General features: G+C 50.3%; 1 protein-coding gene across 3 annotated transcripts in view; it reads left to right on the forward strand.

The window, feature by feature from the left end:
* PREX1 (phosphatidylinositol-3,4,5-trisphosphate dependent Rac exchange factor 1) overlaps positions 1-26712 on the forward strand; it is a 266015-nt gene that overhangs the window by 135498 nt on the left and 103805 nt on the right. For all 3 annotated transcript variants that reach the window (XM_024128382.3, XM_055090353.1, XM_028499708.2), the window contains 8 exons: positions 3823-3956; positions 9711-9829; positions 11345-11494; positions 13684-13831; positions 20869-20969; positions 21507-21610; positions 21803-21852; positions 24094-24169. In XM_024128382.3, the coding sequence (XP_023984150.1) occupies positions 3823-3956; positions 9711-9829; positions 11345-11494; positions 13684-13831; positions 20869-20969; positions 21507-21610; positions 21803-21852; positions 24094-24169 (882 nt within the window). The remainder of the gene's footprint in view (positions 1-3822; positions 3957-9710; positions 9830-11344; positions 11495-13683; positions 13832-20868; positions 20970-21506; positions 21611-21802; positions 21853-24093; positions 24170-26712) is intronic.

Genomic DNA, 26712 nt, shown 5'->3' on the forward strand with positions numbered 1-26712 from the left:
CTGAGCCTGCGCGTCCGGAGCCTGTGCTCCGCAACGGGAGAGGCCGCGACAGTGAGAGGCCCGCGTACCACAAAAAAAAATAAAAAATAAAATAAAATAAAATAAAATAAAAAAATAAAAAGAAGAACCATAAATAGAAGTTCTTGTATGTTCGTCCCACCCTCCCTGGGTTGCCTCCTGCTCTCGCCCCTTCGAAGACCCCTGCTCTAGACCAACAACTGCCTAAGAAAACCTTCAGGTTACCTTCTAGGAGGCAGCACAGGGTAGTAGAGGTGAGTGGATAGGATGGTGGGACCACCTGTCTGGGTTCGGGTCCCAGCTCACTCACTGACCAACTCTGTGACCTTGAACAAGTCACTTCACTGCTCTGTGCCTCCGCTTCCTCCTCTGTAAAATGAGAGTTGTAAGGATTAACGGAGTTTTGTAAGATCCTTAGAACTGGAGTTGGTGGGTGGTAAGCCCTATGCCTGTGTTAGCTTTTGTCATCCTCTCTGAATGTCACCACTTCAGTTCTGCACTGTCTGAAAGAGGACTCCAGCCCTGACTGGTGGACACCTTGGTGCTCAGCCTCTTCCCTGTGTATCTGATCCTTAGCACCACCCCTGACCTGGGTTCAAGGATTCCGGGGAAACCGAGTGTCAGCTGGGCTTCTTAGCAGGCCAGGGGTGGAAGGGGCCTCCCCCTGTAGTGTCCTTGGCATTTCAGATGCAGTTTGCTGGGTGGTCCTTGGCCAAGGCCAGGGAGGCAGCTTCCCAGGCTGGGTGTGCTTCTTCTCTGCTGTCCCCTGACATTGGTCTAGGTCTGTGTGACCTCCAGGCTCTTGGGCCCTACAGCTGGGCCAGGTACTAGGTTCATATACAGTACGTCTCCTACATACGAACGAGTTCCGTTCCAAGAGTGCGTTTGTAAGTCCAGTTTGTTCACGAGTCCAACAAAGTTAGCCTAGGTACCCAACTTTTTTTTTTTTTAATTTATTAAATTTATTTATTTTTGGCTGCGTTGGGTCTTCGTTGCTGCGCACAGGCTTTTCTCTAGTTGCAGAGAATGGGGGCTACTCTTCCTTGTGGCGTGTGGGCTTCTCATTGCGGTGGCTTCTCTTGTTGCGGAGCACGGGCTCTAGAGCGCAGGCTCGGTAGTTGTGGCACGCAGGCTCAGTAGTTGTGGCACACGGGCTTAGTTGCTCTGCAGCATGTGGGATCTTCCTGGACCAGGGCTCGAACCCGTGTCACCTGCATTGGCAGGCAGATTCCTAACCACTGCGCCACCAGGGAAGCCCGGTACCCAACTTTTACAGATAACGCCAGACACGAAAACTAAGTTACGTGATTGGACGTGCAAACACATGTTCGCATCTTTGAAAGTTTGCAACTTGAAGGTTCGTATGTAGGAGACTTACTGTACAAGCAGCCAAAATCTCCCTTTGGAGCCTGGAAGGGCTGGTGGGTGGACGTGAGTGAGGTGGAGGAGACAGGAAGCACATGGTCTCGAAGGAACTGTCGAGTTGCTCTGTGCTCTGAGCTGGCCCATGGACCACTGATGGAGTCTCATCAGCCAGGGAGTCACACTCTCCCTGTTTGCAAGGATGCTGGGGCTCCAAGGGGCTCTTCATTCCCTAGCCCCAGGGCAGCAGGGGCGCTACCTCGCTGGGTCGCCGTGCTGTGGGCATCACATATCTGCCTGTGGCACGCAGGTGTCCAGGCTGTGATTTCTGTTAGCGGGTGTGTGCTTCTGTCCTGGGCTGCACAGCTCTTGATTGCAAAGAAGCTGGTTTCCCAGGACTCCGAGTGGGCCCCAGAGGGGGTCTCTGGCACCACTGGACAAATGGATTTGCTGCTTCTAGCCGACCCATGGGCACAGAGCAAACCAGCTCTGACAGTAGTTGGGGAGACTGAGGTGGGCAGTTAGAAAACAGCCTGATTTCTGAGTTGCCAAAACCAGTTTCCCATACTGGGTATCAGAAATAATTGAGTTAGCAGATCTTTCTGAGGTATGAACTCCTTGTCAGTTCTGGGCATTGAGTGTCTGGGGAAGGAGATTCTATGAAGAATTCTCCTTCTTTCTTCCCCAAGTTCATTTCCAGGCAGAGATAACATCACGTCTCTTTGTTTCTCCCTTCACCGTGATCTGCAGGTTGGTGAAATGAATTTCCCCTAAAATACCACTTTTTTTTTTTTTTTGGCGGTACGCGGGCCTCTCACTGTTGTGGCCTCTCCTGTTGCGGAGCACAGGCTCCGGACGCACAGGCTCAGCGGCCATGGCTCACGGGCCTAGCCGCTCTGCGGCATGTGGGATCTTCCCGGACCCGGGCACGAACCCGTGCCCCCTGCGTCGGCAGGTGGACTCTCAACCACTGCGCCACCAGGGAAGCCCTAAAATACCACTTTTGCATAATATCCCCTGGGCCTAAATGTCAGAGGCACCCCCTTGCCCCCCTATTGATGGGGCCTCCAACCTTATCTTGATGTATTTAAAAGTATATCAAGTATTTAAAGTTGGCGACTGTAAGAAAGAGAGACTTCAGTGGCTTAAATGAGATAAAAGTTTATTTCTCAGTAGTGATGCAGGCTTGGGGTGAGGCATCTCTGCTCCTTTCGGACCCTGGTCCCTTCCAACACCTTCCTCCGTCCTTTGCTACAGTGTATTGCACTACCGTGGCCATCTTCCAGCCTATGGCAAGAGGAGGGAAGAGAGGAAAGGGAGGGAGGCAGTTTTCTCAAGGAAATGATGTAGAAGTGAGGCATACTGGCCATAATGTAGTCACGTGACCACGCCTGGCACAGGGGATGCTGGGAAGTGGAGTCTGTGGTTGGGCAGCCATGTGCCAGCTGAAATTCCATTCCTGTGAATGGGGAGCACGGATTTGGGGACCCCCCGGGGACTTCCTTAGCCGGGATTCTGTGCCCTCCGAGGTCTCTTTCCAGCTTCCTCTCCGTTAGCACTTTGGGATCTCTCTGCCCCTGCCTTGGTCCCCCCAGAGTTCCAGATGGACCTGTGTGGTCCCTGGCTCTGAGGACTCCTCCCAGCAGGGACCTTGCCTATCCCTATCCTCAGCCTCTTTATCTTCGCCATCCTCCCAGGCCCATCTTGCTCCTCCCCGGTGCCTTTCCTGACCACATCGCCCTGAACCCCATGGAGGTTCAGTGAACGTCATGCACACCTGACATCTCGGTCATTTAGCATAGATGACCAGGTAGAATTTGGGAACTGTTCCCATCTATTCTCACATCCTGAGCTAGAGAGGGTGCTCTCAGAATCCTCTGCCCCTGCTGGAGCTCACATTGCATTGGTCACCTGTTCTGCAAGCATTTATTGAGCACCTACTGTGTGCCAGAGAGTGCAGTAGGTGCTGGGAATACCGTGGCAAATGCTTGGTAACGCTTCCTGTCCTTATGGAAGTGGCATTCTTGTGGAGGAGATAAAGTAACAAGTCAAGACACAAATAAATAAGGGGGAGAGGAGAGAGGCAAAAACCCAACCAAACAAAAAACCAACAAAACCCATAACAAAACCAGATGTCAACTAGGGCCGTGTGAGCTGAATGAGTCCTTTCATCTCGCTGAGCCCCAAGTCTCTGTTTTGTGAAATGGTCATCTCTGTACGCTCCTGCCAGCATTGTTCTGGCACACTCACCAGAGGGAAGCCATCGATCAGGTTGTGTTGGGTTTCTGTCTGCTCACAGATGTGCCTCCAGTGGTGCATTGAGATTTTGGGGGTGCGAGGGAGGCAGGTGCAGGTTCTGTCTGTGGGAAGGAAGGGGGGCATTCCCAAGGGAGCTCCTGGATTTGCCAGCTCATGCACCGCAACCCCCCATCGCTCTCCCAGGGCTCCAACCTCACGGACATCTGCACCCAGCTCCTCCTGCAAGGGACTTTGTTAAAAATCTCCGCGGGCAATATCCAGGAGAGAGCCTTCTTCCTCTTTGACAACCTCCTTGTCTATTGCAAGCGGAAATCCAGGTGAGTTGCTGGGGAGACTGGGACAGGGCTGCCCGGGTGGGCTGGGAGGCTGGGACAGGGCTGCCTGGGTGGGCCAGGAGGCTGGGATTGGGTTGAACTCTTGACATAGGCTTGTCACTTCCCTCTCTGGGCCTCCCTTTTCTCTTCTGAGTTGAGGGATTTGTTCTAGATCAGCACTATCCAAGAACATAGGTTATTTAAAATTTTCTGGTAGTCACATTCAAAAGAGCAAAAGAAATAGGTGGAATGAATTTAAATAACGTATTTCATTTACCCCAATATATCCCCAAATATTATTATTTCAACTTAATCCACTTAAAAATTTATTAAATAGGTATTTTGCATTCTTTTAAAAATTTTACACTAAAGCTTCAAAATCTGGTCTGTATGTTACACTTATAGCACATCTCAATTTGTACCTGGCACCTTTTAAGTGTACAGTAGCCACCTGTGGCCTGTGGCTGCCACAGTGGACAGTGTAGGTCGAGACGGTCCTGGAAGTTTGGAGAGTCTTTGTGCCACCAGAATCCTGTGATTCTAAGATCCATAGGTAGATGGTTTGAGGGGAGGGAAGTCCTCTCCTGTTAAGTTTTTTGAGGGAAAGATAGTATCTTTGTCATCTTCGTGTCTTTCACTGGAGCTTCTTAAACTTTGTAGAGTGACTGGATGGGTGGATGAGTGGTAGACTGATGCGGATGTATGTATGCTTGGATGTGTGGTCAAATGGGAGGAGAGATAGATGGGTAGTTGCAGGTTTGGGAGATGAATGGGAGTGATTGTGGATGTGTGTATGAATTGATTCGTGGATGGATGAACGAGTGGATGAATGAGTGAACAGTCAAGTGGTTGGAGGTTTAGGAGATGGCTGGATGGAGGGGTAGATAGAAAGTTGGGGGACTCTGTGAATGTTTGGGTAGTTGGAGAAATAGAAATGAAGACATGATGAGCTGGCAGAGGTTGTATTTATTTATTTATTTAAATATTTATTTATTTATTTATTTTTGGTTTTGCCGGGTCTTAGTTATGGCTCGCGGGCTCCTTAGTTGTGGAATCTAGTTCCCTGACCAGGGATTGAACCCAGGCCTCCTGCATTGGGAGCACAGTCTTAACCATTGCACTACTGTGGAAGTCCCTAGGAGAGGTGTATTTAAATGAAAGGTGTGTTGGGGTCTTTATGTATGGTTTGTTGAGTGAATGGGTAGATGGATGGATGGTTGGATGGTCATAAAATTGAGAGGCTGAGTGGGTGGTGGAGGTTTGGAGATTAGTGGATGGATGATCAGTTGGATGGGTGTGTTGAAGGATGATTGGTTGATAGTTGCCAGGGTGGTTGGACTCTGATATGGGAGGCTGGTTGATAGGATGGTTGAGTTGATGGATAGGTGGATGAATGATTGGAGAGACGGAAAGTTAGGAGACGGAGGGGTAGGGGCACGAGTGGATGGTTGGATGCACGAGTGGGTGGGTAGATTGGTGGACCAAGAGAATTCTTGCCTTTCAGTTTTCTCGCTGAGGAGGTAGAGGACAACTGACCAGTGCAGCCCTTTTTGAATTAAGCTTCCTGTTATTTTGTTTTAGGGATGAAATGGTGACTTTCCAGAAGCTTCTTTACTCTTTTATCTAGCAAAAGTTAGGGCTGAGGGGAGGTCCAGATCCTGGGTCCTACTGTCAGCATCACCTCCAACTTCCACTGTGGCTCTGGGCTTGTCACTTACTGTCTGTCTGAGCCTCGTTTTCCTTGTCTGATTCTGCTGACCTCCTAAGGTGGTGGTGAGGAACCTTTCCACAGGATGAATGAGGGCTTTCCGTGTGAGTGTGGGGAAGCTTCTCATTGTCTTCTTCCTCCAGCCTGACCTCTCTGAGCCTCAGTTTTCTCTTCTGTAAAATGGGGTTGATAAACTCCTTCTTACAGTAGCATTTGCTTAAGAGCCAAGCTCCTTACTATTGAATCCCTGCTCAGCCATTTCTCTAGCTCTGTGACTTTGCCTCTCTTTGCTTCAGTTTCCTCATCTGTAAACTAGGATGAATTATCACGTATCTTGTACCATGTACAAGGGCAAACATGTTAAGTGTGCCTGGCACATGATAAGTGCCCAGAACGAGGAGTAGCTGCTATTACTGTTAACTTACCTCCACATGTGATGTGTTCCTATTCAGTGCGATCCCACAGGTGCAGCACCTGGCACATAGTAGATGCTTTAGCCACAGGCCCCTCCCCTTCCCCCCTTTCCTCCCTGTTCTGGGACTTGGTCCTTCTGGTCAGAGGCCTCCATCTCCCTCTTTCACCATCTCTGAGTGGCTGGGTCAGTGTGTCTCTTTCTCATTTGATATTTTATTCCTGTTAGTCTGTCTGCATCTGTCTCATGTCCTCCTATCCCCCCATCAATGCCCCCTTCTCCTTCCTCCTTGCTTCCTGCCTGTTCTCACCGGAGCCATCCTGAGAGTCCTTATTCGGCAATGCCAAGGCCACTGCCAGCGTCCACCGCTAGCCCTTCCCCACCACCTGCCGTGGGCTGTCTGAAGCAGGCACTTTTCCCAGAACACTGGGGTTTAGAAAGCAGGATGTCCCTTTAGGCCTCTGTGACCCCCCAGCCTGGGCCACGTTTGCTCAGCCTTCGGCCACCCTGTCGTGGGCCCTTCCTCCACTGGAGCAGTATCAGCTGATGCCGATTGTACTGGACACCCAGTGGGTCGTCTAGGGCGCACGCACTCTTGTGAGGCCGTTTGTGCCTCAGGCCTGCACATGAGCTGGGCTGGCTAGAAGGAGAGGGCACATCTGTCATCTGGGAGAACCTGGCAGGCGGCCTCCGTCCCTGCTCTGAGTCAGGAGCCAGAGGGCTGGGCTCTGAGAGGTCTCAGAGGGATTGCGCAGTGGTGGATGGAACTCCCAGCCTGGCTCTGATGTAGTCACAGGAAACGCCTGACGCTGGTAGGTGTCTGTCTATGGTCGTGTCTTTGCCTGGGTCATGCCAGGCACTGCCTGTCCGGGTTGTGGGTCAGGGGAGGTCTCTGACTCAGGGTGCTTCTGGTCTGATTCAAAAGCAGAGGCTCCTTGGATGTCAGAAGTGGAAGGGAGAGTTTTAAAAACGCACCTCCCCATTCTTCAGAAGGCAAAACTGAGACACAGAAGAGCTATGTCTCATGTATCTCGACTGCTTGTTTAACATCTTAGAGACGTTAGCAGCGTGTAGTGGTTAAAGACTCAGAGACGCTGCTGCTTTCAAGCTATGTGACCTTGGGCAAGTTATGTCAGCTCTTTGTGCCTCTGTTTTCCTGTCTGTTTAATGGGGATGAAAGCAGTCTCCATCTCATGAGGTGGTTTTTATAGATTAAGATAAAACATGTAACATGGTTAGAATGATGCCTGGCACATGGTATGTAAGGTAGAAGAAATCTAAATCTGTATCTTCCCTTGGGTGTGTCACAGACAGCTTACACTTAACTTGGGTCTAAAACAAGACTCTTCATTTTCATTGTAACTCCTGCTCCAAACCTTTTCCTCCTTGAGTCGTCATCATTCCCAGTAAATGGCACCATCATTTACCTAGGATCTCAGGCCAGAATCTTAGTTGTCCTTGATTCTGACCTGCCTCACCCCCCATCACCAGCAAGTGCTTTGCATTCTCTCATCAAACGTTGGTCAGAACCTCAATGTAATTACGATAAAAATTCCAGGAGGGAGGTTGTGTGTATATGTACGTAAATGATTTTAAAATTTACATGGAAACAGAAAGAGACAAAAATATCTAAGACAGTTTTGAAGAAGAACAAAGCTGGAGGACTTTTATTACTGATACCACGGCTTACTATAAAGCTATAGTAATTAAGACAACGTAGTATTGGTGTAAAAACAGACAAAAAGATTAATGGAATGGAGTAGTGAGTCCAGAAGCAGACGTACATGTAAGCAGTCATTTGAATTTCGACAGAAGCACCAATGAGGTTCAATAAATGGTGCTTGGTCAGTTTGATAATCCAGTGGGAAAAATGAGTCTTGACCCCTTACTTCACACAGTATACAAAAGTCATCCTCAGATGGATTATTGATTTAACTGTGAAAGATAAAACAATAAAGCTTCTAGAAGAAGGCATAGGAGGCTATCTTCATGATCTGGGGGTAAGCAAAGATTTCTTAAATTGGACAGAAAGTATAATTATAAAGGAAAAATAGATTTATCAGACTACCTTAAAATTAAGAACTTCTGTTCATCAAAAGACACCAAGATGAGAGTAAAAAGGCAGGCCACAGAGGAGGAGAAGAGCTTTGCAATCCACTTTGCAAAGGACTCATATCCAAAATATATAGGCCAAATTTGGCCCTCTGCCTATTTTTATAAATAAAGTTTTATTGGCACACAACCATGCCCATTCATTTTTGTGTTGTCTGTGGATGCTCTCATGCCTCAAGGGCTGAGTTAAGTAGTTGTAACAGAGACCATATGGCCCACACAATTGAAAATGTTTACTCTCTGGCCCTTTTTCAGGCAAAGTTTGCCGAGCCCTGCTATAAATCATTAAGAAAAAGACAGACAACCCAACAGAAAAATGGTCAAGGGACAGTCATTTCACAAGTGGAAGACACCAGATGGCCCATAAACATGAAAAAGTGCTCGGCCTCATTACTCATCAGGGAAATACAGATGAAATCTTTATTAGAGACACTCCTCTCTGCCGCCAGAATGGCCAAAATGATAAATTCAATACCAGTTATGGAGGATGTGGAGCAACTGGAATGTCCCTATGCTGCTAGGGGTGGGAGAATTGATACGGCCTAGCAGTATCTACCAAAGCCGATTGTATGCATTCCTTATAACTGAGCAATTCAACTCCTAGGTAGATAACCCGAAGAAATGCACACATATGTTCTTCATAAGACATGTGCCAGAACATTCACAGCAGCACCAAACTGGAAGCAACCCAAATGTCCATCACCATCACCCTGTGTGATTCCATGTATGTGAAGTTCCAGAACAGGCAGAGTGAATCTGTGGGTTTGGCCGTCAGGGTAGCGGCTACCCTTGCAGGGGGTAGTGACCAGAAGGGGGCGTGAGGGAGGGCTTTTGGGGTACCTTCTGCCCTCCTGTATTGGAAGGTATATTCTCAGAGACTTTGTTTTGTTCCCTGCTGCAGCCCTAGCACCTAGAATAGTGCTTGGTGCCCAGTAGGTATTTTCTTGTGTGCCTGTTGAATGCATGGGTGAGTGACTCCCCTGGTCCCAACTTGGTATCCTTCCCATACGAAGCACTGGTCAGATTGTTTGTTGAGTGACTAAATGGGTGAGCAAGAGAATTCACCTGAATGAATGAATGAATGGTGGGTAGGTAGATGTAAGTGGATGGATGGATGGACTTCCTACTCCAAGTTCCTTTCCATTCTGGTTTTATTTCAGAAAGTTCCTGTTTGTTAGACACCCTGAGAGTCTCTACCCATTTTCTAGCCTAGAAGAGTAGCTTTCTGTTGCTTCTTGTGGGTTTCACATCCACATCTCCTGTTGGCTCAGAAGTAGCTCTGGGAGGTCAGCAAGGCTATTAGCCCATTTTCCAGATGAGGAAGCTGTGGCTGAGGGTGGAAAAGTGACTTGCTCAAGTCACCCAACCACCAGCCAAAATGCCATACTTCTGAACTGGTTCCCGCACTTCTCCTGTCCCCGGGCGCCCTTCTGTGTTACTGCCTTGCTTCCCTTTGCTCTATTGAAGACGGTTGAGCCCCAAGGAGAGGAGGCATAGGGGACATTGACTTCCCACTGTCTTTCAGGGTCACTGGGAGCAAGAAATCCACCAAGAGGACCAAATCCATCAACGGCTCCCTGTATATCTTCCGGGGTCGAATCAACACTGAAGTCATGGAGGTGGAGAACGTGGAGGATGGGACAGGTAGGTCCCCACCCATGCCCTGCCTGAACCCAGCCCCCCTGCTGCACAGCACAGTCTCTGCTGAGGTTCACCAGTTTTTTCCTTTGATCAGGAAAGATAACCTGCCCACAGAAAAGTGCCTAAAACATATGCACATAAAGCAAACCCCTGGGTGGTCACCATTCAGGTTAAGAAATAAACTGCTGCCTGCACCCCAGAAGCCCCTCACACGCCCCTCCCTTGGCCACAGTGCCTCCTTCCCCCCCGAAGTAACCACTCTCTGAATTTTGTGATGATTATTTTCTTGCTTTTTAAACATATTTTTACCTCCTAAATGTGCATTGCTAAACATTTTAATTAAAATTTCTGTTTTCTTATTTAAATGGTTATATGATTACAAATACATATAAACTTATACATATGTATTTATTATTATTATTGCTTCTCACTGTGTTTCTCTGGGTAGCACTGGCCCAGAATGTGGATTCCTCTTTTTTTTTTTTAATTGAGGTTTAGTTGATTTACAACATTCTATTAGTTTCAGGTGTACAACATAGTGATTCAATATTTGTATAGATTGTACTCCATTTAGTTACTGCAAAATAGTGGCTATATTCCCCTGTGCTGTACAATATATCCGTGTTGCTTATCTATTTTATACATAGTAGTTTGTATCTCTTAATCCCATACCCCTAACTTGTCCCTTCCCCCTTCCCTCTCCCCACTGGTAACCACTAGTTCGTTCTCTGTATTATATAAATGGTCATAAAATATACTGTACATTCTTTCACATCTTGCTTCTTTCACTCAGCCGCATGGTGGTGAGTGTCATCCGCGCTTCTGCACGTAGCTCTCCGTAGCTTGTCGGTTTCCATCGCTGTGTAGTTTTCTCTTGCACAGATAGTCCCCGGTTTACCTTTTGTGAGGGACATTTGGGTTGTTTCTGTTGTTCCCCATTATAAACAGTGATCCTGTGTGTATTCTTGTGTGTACACCTCTTGGTGTGTTTGTCCTTGAGCTCGTCCAGGACAGGGGTTCTGAACTGGTTTTGAGCCACAGACCCCTTTGGCAGTGTCACGAAACCTGTGGACCCCTCCTCAGATTCAGGGCATAGCTGGCTGCAACATTCCTGGATAATGTCAGCCTGTTTTCAGAGAGGTTTGCCGATTCCCATCCCAGCCAACTTCGTAAGGGCCCGTGACTTGGCATCATCAAGCTCACACTAGGGTTTTATGTAGCCCAAGTGCCAGAATGAGATGGGCAAGGAGGCATCAGGTGTCTCCCTTTGCAATCGAGGGGTTGGGAGGTTCTTCGCTCGAGGTCTTCGTTGCCCACCAGAGAATAGATAGGAGAGGGAGCATCTGGAGGATAGTGAGTTCAACTCCCAAATCCTGATCCCATTGAGGCCTCTGCCGCCCTGTCTTTCTGGAGGAGGAAGGGCTGGTCCTGTGGCCTCGCTCGTAAGCATATAACGATGAACGTTGGGTTGTGTGGCTGAGCTCTCGCTGACCCCGCTTTGTCTCCTTCCCTTGCCAGCGGATTATCACAGCAATGGCTACACCGTCACCAACGGCTGGAAGATCCACAACACGGCCAAGAACAAGTGGTTTGTCTGCATGGCCAAGACAGCGGAGGAGAAGCAGAAGTGGCTGGATGCCATTATCCGTGAGCGGGAGCAACGCGAGAGTGAGTGGCTGGGGGCTTTCCCGGGTCCCTGGAGCGTATGTGGCTTCCTGCAGCCTGGTCCCTTCTGTCCAGTGAGCAGTGTCTAGGGGAGGGGTGTAGGATCCTTTCCAGAAAGGTCAGAGCTACAGAAAGCAGGTCTTTGAAGGGGCAGGGAGCTCTGGGACTGTTATAACTTGGTGGGATCTCAGCTCATCTGGATTAGCCCACCAGACAGATGGGAAAACTGAGGCCCCGTGGAAGGTCATGCCAATGTAGTTGATCGTCCTGAGATTCTTTGCTTCCTTCACCCTTGAGGGTTAGTAGTCAGGACGCTCCCTACGTGCCTCTGTCCCCTCCACGGTTCTGTTCCCTTCACCTGGGGTTCTTTTTGTTTGACGTTTCACCAAGTCTTTGGGAGGAGGGTCCGTGGGGGCTGCCCCTAACCATCGTCATGAATGCTTGAGCCCAGGCGCTTCTGAGGCCCCTTGCGTTAGGAAGTGCAGAGCTGGGTGATAGTTGGGTGCGGTTTGGGGGTGGGAAACTCTGAACTGCTGTACAGAGACCACCGTGCTTGGAAGGGGAGGCCATGGTGGGTTTGGGGGTGAGTTGCTGCAGCTTTCCAGACCTCAGTGATGTGGCCTGGTAAATGGGGATAAAGCTCCTGCTGCAGAGGGTTGTAATGCTGCTAAATGAGGTTTAGATTTGATTATAAATACTTGCAGATTTGACTCATGATCCTAAAAATGGTCCCTACCTCCCAGCTTTACAGAGGAGAAAACAGAGGCCCAGTTTCCTCCATATCTATATTCTGTTCTCTTGAAATCACTACTTGGATGTGTCGTGGACATCTCACACTTACCATGTCTAATCAGAATTCTTAATTTCCACCCTGTCTTCTGCCCCAAACCCACTCATTCCCTTGACTTCCGCATCTCAGTAAGTGGCTCCTTCAGTCACGCAGGAGCTCAGATTGAAACTGTTGGTGTCACCCTGATGTCTGCCGACTCCCCAAACTCAGTAGATCAAGTCCCTTTAATTCTGCCTTCCACTTACATGCCAAGTCCATCCACTTCTGTCCTCTCCCTGCTTCCACCCAAGTACAAGTCACCATCATCTCTCAGGAATGAGCATGGGCCCGGCATGGCCAGGTCCATTGGATTTTTTTTGTTGTTGTTTTTTTTTTTTTGAGAAGTTGGACGTCAGGATTTTTAGGTGACATGTCTTGATTTTAAATGTTGCATCAAAATTTATTAAAATGCCATTAGGCCAGGTAAACAACTGAACTTATTAGCCCCTGCTGGGGCAGGCTGAGGACTTCTGACACTGATCAGGGCTGGGTGTGTGGTCAGGACTGGGGGTGGGGATCAGGGGTGTGGCCTGGCCTGGCTGGGGCTGATCAGTATCTTTGTCGTCGGAATGGATGGCTGTGGTCAGTGCTGGACATACGTGATCATGAGTGGAATGTGGCCTCAGTAGGCCTTGGTTGTTAGAATTGGGGTATCACCCAAACCCTGAGCTCAGGGCTGAGTTTCCAGAGGTGGTACATGCTGTGGTCAAGAGCACAGATCTGAAGCCAAGCTTGAGGGTCTAAATCCTGGTTCCGCTACTTCTAGATGGGCAACCTTGGACAGGAACTTAATTTCTCTGGACCTCAGTTTCTTCAGCTGTAAAATGGGGATAATGGAACTTGCCTTGTAGGTTTCCTGTGAGGATTAGGTGGCATAGAGGAGGCACTATAAAAGCATTTGCTATTATTATTTGTCATTGCTCTTATTGTCAGGATTGGATGGGGTCCGGGTAGAAAATATGGGGCAGTGATTGGGATCATAGTTCTGTGTGAATTGTCTAGAGAAACGGGGAAATTTCCATCCCTGGCCTGGAAGGAAGGTCTCAGTAGGTTTTCTGATAACCTCAGAATTTGGAAACCCATTCTCAGGTTGAAGGGTTGACTGCTTATTACCCTGGGACTTAGCCTCTCTGGACCTCAGCTTTGCAATCTGTGAAATGGGGGCTTACCCACCCTCCTCTACAAGGTCTTGTGTGGGGTCACTGGCAGGTGCCTAGAACAGTGTCCGACATGCAGGGAGTGCTCTATGGGTGACCACTGGCTGTGGCGGTAGTTGGGGGGCAGCTGGGGGAAAGCCTTTCAGGAACCACATGCCCGCCTGCTCTGCTCCCCAGCGCTGGTGCTGACCATGTCCCCTCCGCAGGCCTGAAGCTGGGCATGGAACGGGATGCCTACGTCATGATCGCGGAGAAGGGGGAGAAGCTCTACCACATGATGATGAACAAGAAGGTGAACCTGATCAAGGACCGTCGGAGAAAGCTGAGCACCGTCCCCAAGTGCTTCCTTGGCAAGTGAGTGACCCCATCCTGGCCTCCGCTGTGTCCCTGGGTCTCGGCTGGAGGCTGGAGGTGGGCAGACCATCTGCACCCATGTGGCTTTTCTCAGCCCTGCCGCTTCCGCCATGAGCCCTCCTGGGCAGAGCCACTAAAGCACCTCGAATCCTTGTGGAACAGCCCTTGGAGATCACGGATAGTGGGGAGCCCATATCAGGGCTTTCAGATGTTTTGACCACAACTCACTGCAAAATGTAGGTTTTATATTGTGACCTGGTACACACATCCATGTAATATATGACTGAAGCCAAAGTTTCACAAACTTTACTGTGCTTGTTACACTCTGAAAATACCTGTCTATTCTGTTCTATTCTATTCTATTCTACTCATTTCTTCATTCATTTCAAAAATAGTGCTGAGTGAAACCCATGAAATTGATTTCACAAACTGTGAGCGGGTTTTCCACCATGGATTGAAAAACGTTGCTCTAGCATTCAAGCAGAGAGAAGCCCCTATAGATATGTCAAGCGGAAAGGTATTTAATGCAGGGAGTTGATTTCAAAGGTTTTGGAAGAGCAAATGTAGACCTTTGAATTAGCCTTTTTGCACTGTCATAACAAAGTATCACAGTCTTGGCAGCTTAACAGAAATTTATTTTCTCTTAGTTCTAGAGGCTAGAAGTCTGAGATCAAGATGTTGGCTGGGTTGGTGTCTGGTGAGGCCTCCCTTCCTGAGATACACGAGGGGAAGGGGAGGTCCATATGGTTTCAGTACGTAGGGCTTCCAATTTCTCTGTCTGGGAATTACATTATTTCCTAATAATAAAACATTATTACCCCCGCCCCTATTTTATAACCAAGGATCAAAGGGTCAGAGCACAGGTAAGATGGGATTGGATCCTAAACCCAGGTTTAAATCTCATTCACCTGGGGGAGGGGGCTGGGGATTGGGAGAAGCAGGAGAAATGCAGTGCCTGTAAAACCATCAGGCTGTTTCCAGGCCCTACTGTGTGTTAGACCTAGTGGTCGGTGCTCTGGAGAGGGTAGAAGAATGCCCAGGGCTCCTGACCGCACGAAGCTTGTGGGGAGAGAAGCTTGCCTGTGAGGCTGGGATTTTGTTGAGAATTTATTAACTTACACCCCACCCGCTTCCCAAAAGATTTTGAAGAGTCCTGGGGTAAAAGCGGCTGTAATTATTATATTGCCATAGACCAGGTGACAGGTGCCATGGACTAGGGTAGTCACCGTGGAGATGGGGGCAAGTAGTTGCATTCTGGATCATGTGGAAGGTGACAGCATTGGCTGATGGGGTGGAGAAAAAGGGAATTAAGGATCTTGAGCACCTGGAAGGGCCGGAGTGCTGATTGCTGCGAAAGGGGAGACAGAGGCAGGTTTCGGCGGGTGGAAGTGGAGCCCAGAGGCTCCATTTGGATGCCTACACTGAGACAGGCTCCCGGACAGAGGTGTCGACTTGTTAGTTGGATATGAAATCTTGACTCGGAGAGAAAAGTCTGGCTTGGAGACCTAAGTGCAGGGGATGTGGGCATTTAGATGGTTTTCAAAGCCATGAGACTGAATGAAATCTGCAGGGGGATGGGTGGACAGAGGGATGAGGCAGGGACTGGGCTCTGGGGAGGAGGAGGAAGCAGCAAAGGAGACTGAGAGGGAGTGGGCAGAGAGGTGGGAGGCCCGCTGGCGAGTGCAGTGGTCTGGAAGCCAGCTGAGGGAAGACACAGAGACCGTTTGGACGTGTTAAGGTCCAGATGCCCAGGAGACGTTCGCACATTGAACAGATGTTGGATGGGCTGCTGGAGACCAGTGTGAAGCCGGGGGCAGGGGGCCAGGGGGAGCTGATTGGTCATGGCTTGGGGCAGCAGGCAGGGGATTTTGGGGTGGTTGGGCCCCTGGAGTTGGCCTGGATGCCTTGGAGTCAGGCTGCCCTTTTGCCCTCAGGGTTAGTTGACCCCAGCTCCATGTTCCCTGGGAGGGTCCGTGGAGGGGAGGGTGTGGGCCCCAGACCTGTGGGAAGCAGGGAGGGGGCAGCCGGGCTGATCTCCATCAGCTAATTCCTAATCCCTGGGCAGAAAGGAGGTTTCTCTCGAGGAGGGGTTTGCTTCCGGCCCCCCAGGGTCAGAGGACCTCCCCGCCTCTTGCCAAACCCTTTGGAGAGCTTAGTCCAGCTGGATGGGCTAACCTGTCTGTGATTAGGGCTTCAGCAGGGTGTTCTGTCTCCTCAGGAAGGATTAGGGGAGATTTCTTTGACTGCCCATTTGAAACAGGGCCAGGATTGAAGCTTGTTTGGCAGTCATCGGGCCCTTAAAGACCAGACTTCCTGCAGGAGATCGTGCTGATAAAAACTCTCCTCCTTGCGCCGCTTTGCTCTGCACACAGCCCCCGGGCTGGTGATCCTCCTCCTTCCTGGTCAGGACCCAGCTCCTCCTCCAGGAGCACCCGGGCCCCCTGCGATGGAAGGAACCAGCAGCTACAGAGACACAATCGTGGAGCCTTTCTCTGCTCCAGGTGCTGCCATGTGGCCCTGCCTTTTAATCTTTGTGTGACACTGTGAGGCAGTTTACTGCCATTGTTCCCATATTAAGGGTGAGGACACTGAGGCAGAGAGGGAACAGGTCCTGCACAAGGTCACCTGGGCACAAATTGGGGGCTGGGATTTGAACCCAGTACTTTCTCTCACCACACTCTGCTGCGTTTATCCATTTTTGTCTCTATGCAGCACATTTTGTTTTTCCTTGATCATTACCTGTCTCTACAACTAGATGGGGGACTCCAGGAATCCGAAAAGTGTCTGATTTATCTTTATAACCTTCAAGGGTTAGGCTCTGAATCAGACTTGGACTCAAGTCCTGCTTCCCCCGCCTTCTAGCTGTGTGACTTTGGGCAAGTTTCTTAACCTCTCTGAGCCTCAGTAAATGACCAATTAATGAGAGAGAATGAAATGTTTGCCTTGCCGGATTGTCGGAGGATACAGAGAGAAAACACATGTGACATGCTCAGCACATTGTGGGCAAGGGTGATGGAAACGTGATGGAGCTTAAGGAGTGGCCTGTTTCTGCCCTTATCAGAGACAAAACTCATGGATGCCACGTGAAGAAAAACCAAGGAATAAAATCTGTGTAGTTTTGTGGAGGCTTCATGGGAGGAACGTGGCGTTTGCCCTCTAGGATCCTCAGATTCTAGGGAGACAAAATTGATTCCTTCATCTATGCCAGTCATTGTTTATTGAGCCCTTATTGTGTGCAAGCACTGAACAGGACAGAGGAAACTCCTGCCCTCCTGGAGATAACAGGCCAGTAGGGGAATCAGAAAGTAGATAAATACAAATAAGGAAGGGAATTTCAGTGACTTGATGGGTGCTTTAAGGAAGTAAGTAGGTTGATGTGAGGAGGTGAGGAAAGGGGGTGTGATTTCAGCCAGGGTGGTCAGGAAGGGCCTCTTGGGGAAGGTGACGTTTTAACCAAGATCTGGATGACAAGCAAGAGCCAACCATGAGAAGATCTGGGGGAACAACATTCCTGGCAGGGGGAACAACATTCCTGGCAGGGGGAACAGCAGGCGTGAAAAAGCCCCAAGGCTGCAATGAGCCTTGAGTAAATTGAGGAACAGCGAGGAGGCCAGCGTGGCTGGAGGGGGTGAGTGGCTGGGGGGTGTTGAGATGAGGCCACAGTGGGTAGCAGGGGCCAAATCAGGCAGGTAAGGGGTGAGGGGTTCAGATTCGATCCCAGGTGCTCTGGGAATCCATTGAAAGAGTTTGCATGGGAGAGTGAGGCGAGAGAGGATGAACTCATTATACAGGCCCGGGATGAGGGCACTGTCAGAGCTTTAAGAACTCAGGGCGCAAGGTGTGATGGTCTGTCTGGCAGGGCAGTCAGGGAAGGCTTCCTGGAGGGAGAAGGCCTTTGGTCGTACTCTAGACAGAGTTAGATGTCATTCATTAACTGAAGTCTGCCAGAATGGGAGCACCCAGGTGCAAGAGGCCGCACTGTTTCATCCACCTGTGGGCATAGGTACAGGGTATTAGTGCGTAATAGCTGCTCAATAATGATTCGTCAGGCATTGCTGCAGACACCACCCGGAAGCATCTCAGGCAGTGGAGTCACAGGGATGAACGTAAAACCCCCAGTTCCTGCCCTTGTGGAGCTCAAGGCCGTGGAGGAGACGGGCAAGTGAAATGGGATTCTTGTATTGGGGGTGAGTGGACATTGGATCTCAGCTTGGGGGCTTTCCCGGGAAGACTGCCAGGGTGTACCTGTGTGTCGCCTGTGCCTAGCCTTGGACTTGACACTTGAAATTCATGTTTACTGGGTGCACGATACTGGGGGGCAGGAAGGAAGAGGGATGCTGCTGTTAGCTGACACATGCTAACTCTCAACTACTCCCCTGTTCCCTGAATCTCAGACTCCCCGCCAAAGCAGGCTGACCTGCTCCCTGTGCTCTGCAGCGTACCTCACGCCGCTCCCGGTTAGGTCTTTCTGGAAGACTGGATCTCGCTTCTCTTTGCCCCCACCCCCACCAACTGGCAGATTGCTGGTTCCCTAACCTTACTTCTTACTCAGGGCCTTTGTATATGCTGACCCTCCTGCCTGTAACACATTTCCTTGCACCCAGCGGTAGCACATGGCGCCCCACGGACACAGTGTGGTTTGCAGATGTGTTTTCCATGGGCCACACGGTGCTTTCAGAAAATTTTGGATTCGATATCAACATTTAACAGTTGGGAGATTTCACAGGAAATGCTGGATTTCCAGCTTCTCTTGAAAAGTCGTAAGATGCTTTATCTTCCCATGCGGCCACAGTTGGCCGCAGTGAGTGGCTGCCGTCTTCAGAAACGCTGGCTGGTTCAGCAGAGTTTCCACCTGGCCCCTTTTACTCATTTATGAGAGTTTAAGGTCCCTGCATTAGAGGTGAATTTTGTCTGGTTTTGTAGGCTGGATCCCAGCTTAGGACTCAACATGATTTGAAAGTTACCGACTAAATCCAGAAGACCCCTGAATGAACCACTTGCCAGATGGACCCGGCTGAGGCCCAGAGAGGGACAGCAGTTTGCCCAAATTTGCCCAGTAAATTGATCCTCAAAAAGGCTCAAGTCTCAGCTCAGGGCAGAAACCTGGGTCACAGTTGCTGTCCTCTGGGCTGCATTTTTCTGCCCTTGCAGCTGCTGTGGGCAACTTCCTGGCCCCACACCCTGGCCACAGGGCTGCCGGTCCGTGCCAGAGGTGGTCCCCGATGGGACAGCTGGTGGGCACCCGGAGGCCGAGGCTCCAGCTTCCGAGAGTGGGCACTCAACATCTGTTCACCTCCCCCAGCTGCCGGCAGCTTTCTTTCTGCCTCTGATTTTTGGGACTTCAAGAATAGACCTGGGGGAGGACAGGACCCAGAACAATCTCTTCCCCACTCGGGGCTCCCGCTCCACAGAATAGATTCTTTTCTTCTACGCCCCCCCTCGGCTCTCACTGCGGTTCCCTGAATGCCTCGGCACACACTGCTGCCTACACACAGGGCAGGTCTTTGCTCAGCCAAACACTGCAAAGCTAAAAATAGCCCTGCCCCCCCGCCCCGGCCCTGTAATTGGAGGCAGGACAGCTGGTTTTGATAAGCTCCCCACTCTGGCCAGCTGCCACCCGCTTTCATTGAGTACAGAATGACCACATCCCCAGCTCTCCCCTGGCCCGCTGACTTCCAGTGGGTTGAGCTCTGCATGGAGCCCAAACTCTACTCCGAGAACCAGGACCCATGCTCTGGCAGAGCCTCTGCCCCTCTGGGTAGTCACGTTGGATTTGCCTCATTTCCTCTGGGCTTTTGAGCACTTCTTTCTTGCTGAGACCTTCCCTGCTTACCCCGGAACATTCCTTCTTGTTTGATGGTTCATTCCTTTATTTGTTCAAAAGATTATTGAGCCTTGCTGTGCTTTGGACCATCTTCCAGGTGCGGGGGGGTGTAGAGCTGTGAATCAGACAAAGCTCCCCATCAGCATGGAGGTGACATTCTGGTTCGGGGAGATGGTTGATAAACACATAAATAAATCTGTAAATAGTATAATACAACTCCAGTGATAAGTGCTAAAAAGGAAGTAAAACGGAAAGATGGGGATGGTTTGTGTGGGTGTGGGGTGTCTTGATGAGGTGGTCAGGGAAGGCTTCTCCGAGGAGATGATATTTGAGCTGAGACCTAAAGATGAAAGAGAAAGGCTGTGTGAAGAGCTGGGGAAGGGTGTTTCTAGGCAGTGGGAACAGCAAGTGCAAAGGCCCTGAGGCAGGCAGGAGTCTGGCAATTTTTTTTAAGTAGGGGAAGGTGGCGGGTAAGGCTAAAGCAGAATAAGTGAAAGGTATAGGAGATGAGGAGTTCATGTCAGGGCCTTGTCATCATGTGGGCAGAGTTTGTATGTTTTTCTGAGAGTAACCAGGAAGCCCACCGGAGGGTTTTAAGTGGGAGAATGATATGACTTGATCACCCTTAGCTCTTCTTACTCTCCACAATCATCTTTCTGGGTCCTTATTTCTTCCTGCTTATTGGTTTCTTCATTCCTTCTGTCTGTTCATCCAGCCAGCCAGCCATCATCCATCTCCCCGACTCATCTACCCAGTAATCTCTCCACTTATCACCCACCCATCTGTTCCCCTCCCCACCCACCTACCCACTAATTTTCCCAGCCACCTAGTCATTTATCTGTCTGTCAGATCATCCAGTCATCTGCTCACTTTTCATTTATTTATCCACTCATGTGTCCATCCTCTCTCTCTGTCTCTCTCATCCATCCTCCCGTCCATCCATCCATCCATCCATCCATCCATCCATCCATCCATCCAGTGAGCCTGAGGCAGGGCCTGGGGTCTGCTCACACCCACCTCTCTGCCATTGGTCTTGGGGAAAAGCATCTGGCCTCAGCACGACCCCCAGGCCTGTGGTGTCCTAAGCTCTGCTTTCCTGTGGGCAGTTCTGGCTGTCACTCCTGGGAGTGGGGGGGGCAGGCCAGTTCAGTGCTGGCCCTTGTGGTCTCAGGACTGGGGAGGTCCTCTCAACTGCATGTTATGTTTCTGGCAGTGAGTTTGTTGCCTGGCTCCTGGAAATTGGTGAAATCAGCAAGACAGAAGAAGGCGTGAACCTGGGCCAAGCCTTGCTGGAGAATGGTATTATCCACCATGGTGAGTGTGGGCTAGGCCTGGGGGGCCGAGCAGTAGGGCCAGGTCAGACCCCAACAGTGCTGTGCTTCCACTAACTCAGAGGCCATTTCTACACTTCTGTGTGGCCACCTGTTCCTTCATGGTTTGGAGGAAGAGCCTAACGGATCGGCTAATGGATCTGAAGCGGGGAGTGAGAGAGAGAAGCCCTAGGGGCGACTCAGGGCCGTTGTGTAGAGATGGGTTCATAAATCTTGACGGTGGGGTCTCACACCCCAGCCTGCTTCGTGATCTAGCTCCAGGGAGATGCTGGGCAGGTGGGCCTCAGGGCAGACTGGAGCGGGCATTTCTGGGCCTCTCATGAGACCGGCAGATGCCCCAGCCCCCAGCTGTGGGTGTCAGCGGGGCCCTGCACGTAGCAGGAGGACCTGGAGTGTGGGCAGGGGCTTTAGTGAAATTGCGCTTGGCATGGAGCCTGACCGAGTGGAGGGTGAGGATGGTGGGCGTGGGTCAGGAGGGGCCGAGGGGGCGCCCAGACTCACCAGCCCTGGGTCCCTCCAGTCTCTGACAAGCACCAGTTCAAGAACGAGCAGGTGATGTACCGCTTCCGGTACGACGACGGTACCTACAAGGCCCGGAGTGAACTGGAGGACATCATGTCCAAGGTGGGAACCCCTCCACCCTGACCCCATGACCTTGACCCCACAGTCACCGCAGAGCAGGCCTGTGCCCTAGTGGCCTGTTCTCCACTGCCCTCACCAGTCTCCCCTCTGCACCCCCCTCTCTCCCAGCAGCCTGGATTTGGAGGCCCCTGAAGGATGTGGCCTGATTCCAGACTCCCGTTTTTTCTCTTTCAGGGTGTGAGGCTTTACTGCCGTCTTCACAGCCTCTACACCCCTGTGATCAAGTAAGTTACTCTCTCCAAGCTTCAGTTTCACCTCTGTCTCTTCTCAGCTATGTGGCCTTGGGCCAATAACTTCACCTCTCTGAGCCTCAGTCTCCTCCATCATATGGGGCTAATAACTGTACCTACCCTGTAGGTTTGTCATGAGGGTCAAGTGAGTCAATTTGTGGGAAACACTGCAGTGTGGTGGTGAAGGGTGTTAGTTCTGGATCTCAGCCTGCTAGTCAGCAGCTATGTGCTCTTGGGCAGTTATTTAACCTGCTGGGGCCTCAACTTCTCCCTCTGTGGAATGGGGATAATAATAGGATACACCTTAGGGCCTTTGCACTTGCTGTTTTCTTTGCCTGGGGTGTTCTTCCCCTACATATCTGCATATCTGCTTCCTTACTTACTTCAAATGTCTCCAAGTCAGAGAGGCCCTCCCTGACCATGTGTCTAAAACATCACCATCTGGAACACTCTACCCTCCTTACTTCACTTTGGTTTTCTTCTTGAAGCTTGTCAGTAGCTGACATGGTTTTCTTCTTGAAGCTTGTCAATAGCTGACATACTATATATTTATTTCTTAGTCTGTATACTGTCTGTACCCCAGGGAATTGTACACTCACCAAGGGCAGGGAATTTGCTCACTGCTGTGTCCCCGTACCGTCGACAGCACCTAGAGCGGTGCTGGCCAGTAGAACTTCCCGCACTGATAGAGATGCTCTGTGCCTGTGCTGTCCAATACAGTAGCCACTGGTCACACGTGGGTTTCACACTCTTGAGACTGAAGAGTGTAATCTTAACTCTGATTTAACATTAATTGGTTGAAAAACCACCATGTACTGGAGAACGCAGTCCAGGGCAAAGGAGCCCTCAGTAAATGTTTGTTGAGTGATTGTTGAAAGGTAATTAACTTCTTTTGCCTCTGTTTCTGCATCTGTGAAACGGGCATAAGAATAGCTCACACCCTTTGGCTGGTCATGAAGATTAAATTTGACTGGCACCTGGCACACAGTGAAGGCTCTGTCAGTGCCAGTGATTGGTGGTTGTCTTTACCGTGAAGCTTGTGGCTGTGGATGAAGGGGCAGGGAGTGTCACCTGGTCCTTACCAGCTGCAGAGGCCTCTGCCCTCCGTTTTGACAGCTCTTGTCACCTCTCAGGAGCAGAGAGGAAGGGTCTTTTCCCAACATTCTCTGGAGGCCAGGCCCAGGGAGTCCCTTTCACCTCCAGACCTGCCCCGTTGGCTCCTCCCCTGCTGCCTTTGTGCAGGCCCAGGAGGCAGGCGGGGCCGCCCTGGCCCAGCCTTGGCCCTTGCAGGAGAGGCCTCTCTATCAGCCCCCAGAGGAGGAAGTGGCTGGGCTGGCAGCGGGTCCCCACTTACCACACACGTGACCTGCTGGGCTCCTCAGTCCCTGAAAGCCTGAGAAGAACTCCCCAACCGGCCTTTCTCATCCCCTACAGGGGCTGGCCGCAGAAACTCACTTTTGTCAGCTTCAAAGGCTGAGAAATTGTTGCAGTTTGGCGGCAAGGTCGACACAACCCTTTGTACCAAGACTTGGCAGGAATTAGATGCTACAACAGGTCAAAGCAAAGAGCCAGGACCGTCACAGCCCCCTGCCTTCTGCACAGCAGCCCACAGAGAAGGATTCCCATGTCGGTATAATTTTGTTACCTTTAGACACATGAATGTTAACAGCAAAACAAAAGAAAAAAGGAAAGAATTGGAAGTTTTTCTCATTATTCAGAGTAAATCAGGGTTCTCCAGGCTCAGCGTTTTTGACGTTTTGGTCTGGATAGTTGTTTGGGGGCTGTTCTGGGCAGTTTTGAATGTTTAACAGCATCCTGGCGTCTATCTGCTGGTTGCTGGTAGTACCTCCACACTCGACCCCCCCAGCCAGGTCATGGCAGCCAAAAATGTCACTAGACACAGCCAAGTGTTCCTTGCGGGGCATAGCCATCCCTGCTTGAGAACCCCAGGCTGGGGAAAGCTTCCAGAGCCTTAGAGCCACCTACTCCTGCCCCTTGATGCTGTTGGTGAGGATGGGGTCCTGGGTTGGGACAGACCTGCCCTCAGTGACACTGCGAGTGAGGTGTGGAGTCAGGGCTGGACTCCCTGCCTGGTGCTCTTCCCGGCCCCCCTGCCTCTGACCCGTGGCTGGAGAGCCTGGAAATCCTCGGACCCCGAGCTCTTTGAGTAGGGACACTGGGACTGTTTCCCCTCCCTCCTCCCCGATCCGCTCACGGCCTGCTTCCTCTCCACAGGGACCGCGATTACCACCTGAAGACGTACAAGTCGGTGCTGCCCGGGAGCAAGCTGGTGGACTGGCTGCTGGCCCAGGTGAGAGCTCCTCCGAGCAAGTGTGACCCGTCGTCCCCCTCTGCCCAGGCCTGAGAGGCTAACCAGGATGTGGGCCTTTGAGGTTTAAAAAAATTTTTTTTTAATTATTTTTTTAATTGCGGTAAAATACGCATAATATAACGTTGATCATCTCAACCATTTTTAAGTGTACAGTCCAGTAGCCCTAAGTCCATTTCCATTATTACACAGCCATCACCCCCATGCACTTCCAGAGCTCTTTCCATCTTGCAAAACTGAAACTCTGTCCCCATTAAACAGTAACTTCCCATTCCTTCGTCCCCCCGGCCCCTGGCAGCCATCCTTCCACTTTCTCTCTCTGAGTTTGCCTGCTGTAGGTGCCCTGTGTAGGTGGAATCATGCAGTGTTTGTACTTCTGTGTCTGGCTTGTTTCACTCAGCATAATGTCTTAGGGTTCATCCACGTTGTAGTCTGTATCAGAATTTCCTTCCTTTTAAAGGCTGAATAATATTCTGTTTTGAGGATAGAGCACATTTTATTTATCTATCAGTTAAGGGACACTTGGGTGGCTGCCATCTTGAGGCTTTCCTTTTTAAAAGTGGGACGGTCCCGGGCAAACTGGGACAAGTTGGTCTCATCCTGCCATCAAACCGGAGCCTCCATATGGGGCTTGCCGAGTTATTCCCTTATCCTAGGTTCCCAGTGAGTGGGGGCCAGGCAGAGTCTTGGAAAAATCTCTGTGCTGATTTTGCTGCAACTTCCCAAAGGTGATTGTTCCATCGAGGTGCCATGGACACTCTTACCTACCTGCCTCTTATACCTTATGGCTTCTGTTTGCAGGGCACTTACTCTGGGCCAGGCCCTGTCTGGGCTTTGTGCAGTATCTCATTGAGTCCTCCAACCCATTTCCAGACAGGGAACTGGGGCCCAGAGAGGCCAAGTGCCTGGTTCAAGGGCACACAGCCTGGCAGCAGTAAAGCTGGGACTCGAATGGGCGCATCTTACGTACTTAGGCCTCATTTCTGCAGACTTTTCAGGGAGCCTGCAAGAATGTTCATTCATAGTCTATAAGAAGAACGTAATGTCTCCAAAGACAAGAAGACAACTGTGAAATCTAAATGTTTAAACTTTCATAGAGTGCAGTTTTATGGCAGCCTTATTAATTATTAAGTTTAGCATTCATAGAAACTTCATTCCATTCAAAAACAATTTGCTGCCTGGATTTTCTCATGTCGAACAAATTCCTGATGATTTCCTAGAAATCATAGTCAATCTATGTAAAGTAAATGCTTCTTGGCGTCAAATAACTTCAAAAACAAGTTTAGAAAAATTCTTGAAAAAAAAATTTCAAGCCCCCAAAATGTATTTAATGTAGGATGTGGGTGCATTTTTTTTTTTTTTTTTTTGGTACGCGGGCCTCTCACTGTTGTGGCCTCTCCCGTTGCGGAGCACAGGCTCCGGACGCGCAGGCTCAGCGGCCATGGCTCACGGGCCCATCCGCCCCGCGGCATGTGGGATCTTCCCAGACCGGGGCACGAACCCGTGTCCCCTGCATCGGCAGGCGGACTCTCAACCACTGTGCCACCAGGGAAGCCCAATGTGGGTGCATTTTAATATGTTTGCTATGATGTGGGGCCCTAAGACGCAGGAGGTCTTAAAATGACGTTGGATTTGAATTTACATTTGCACAGCTGGGAAGCACAGAGGTGCTAACCATTGCACTACACTGCACACTGACCCCTCCTTAGGATCCCCTGAAGCCAGCTCAGAGCATGTGCTTTATGTATAGCCAGGCAGACGTGGGTTCAAATCTCAGCACTGCCACTTCTCAGCTGAGTGATCTTGAACAAGCCACTTAACCTCTCTGTGCCTGTTTCCACACCAGTAAAATGAAGCTCAAAACAATACCTTCCCCTTTAGATTATTTTGAGGATTCAGTGAGTTAATCATCTAAAGTGCTTATTAGAACAGTGCCTGGCACAGAGTAATTGCTTAGTAAATGGAACTGTTATTATAATAATTCCTCATTTCCTTCCCAAAGAATTCAAGGTGCCTCAAAATTCCGTGCAGTGTGGAAGGAAGGCTGAAGAAATTACAGAGGGACTTGGGGGTGCCGGAACAGACAGCTGGGGAGGGTCGAGGGGCGATCTGTTTGGGGTCCCATCTTCTGAGTGGGCTGTGACAGGGGAGGGGCGATTTCTTTTGTGGTTTAGGTTCTTCGTTCAGACCCCAGACATGCCGGGGTGTAGGGCTCTCTGAAATGCTGCTTCTCCCCACCTTGGACCTTTGTGGCCTCATGTTTCCTGAGCTCCACAGCTGACTGTTGGTTTCAAAGCGCAGCGTGGACTTTGCCTTAAGTGGCGAATCCCAGGCCTGAGCTGGGAGTGGGGCGGGTTACCGAGCTGATGAGAAGTCAGTGAACCTGGGAGGTATCTGGAGATGGAATGCACAGGATGCACCGCTCTGGGGCTGGGAAGGGGTCACGGATGGGTCCTGGGGTTTTGGCGCGGTGGGTTTTCCCTTCGTTCACAGTGATGGGAAGGCCGGGGGGAGAAGTTGGGTGT

Source organism: Physeter macrocephalus, chromosome 14, assembly GCF_002837175.3.
Source record: "Physeter macrocephalus isolate SW-GA chromosome 14, ASM283717v5, whole genome shotgun sequence".
Lineage (NCBI taxonomy): Eukaryota > Metazoa > Chordata > Mammalia > Artiodactyla > Physeteridae > Physeter > Physeter macrocephalus.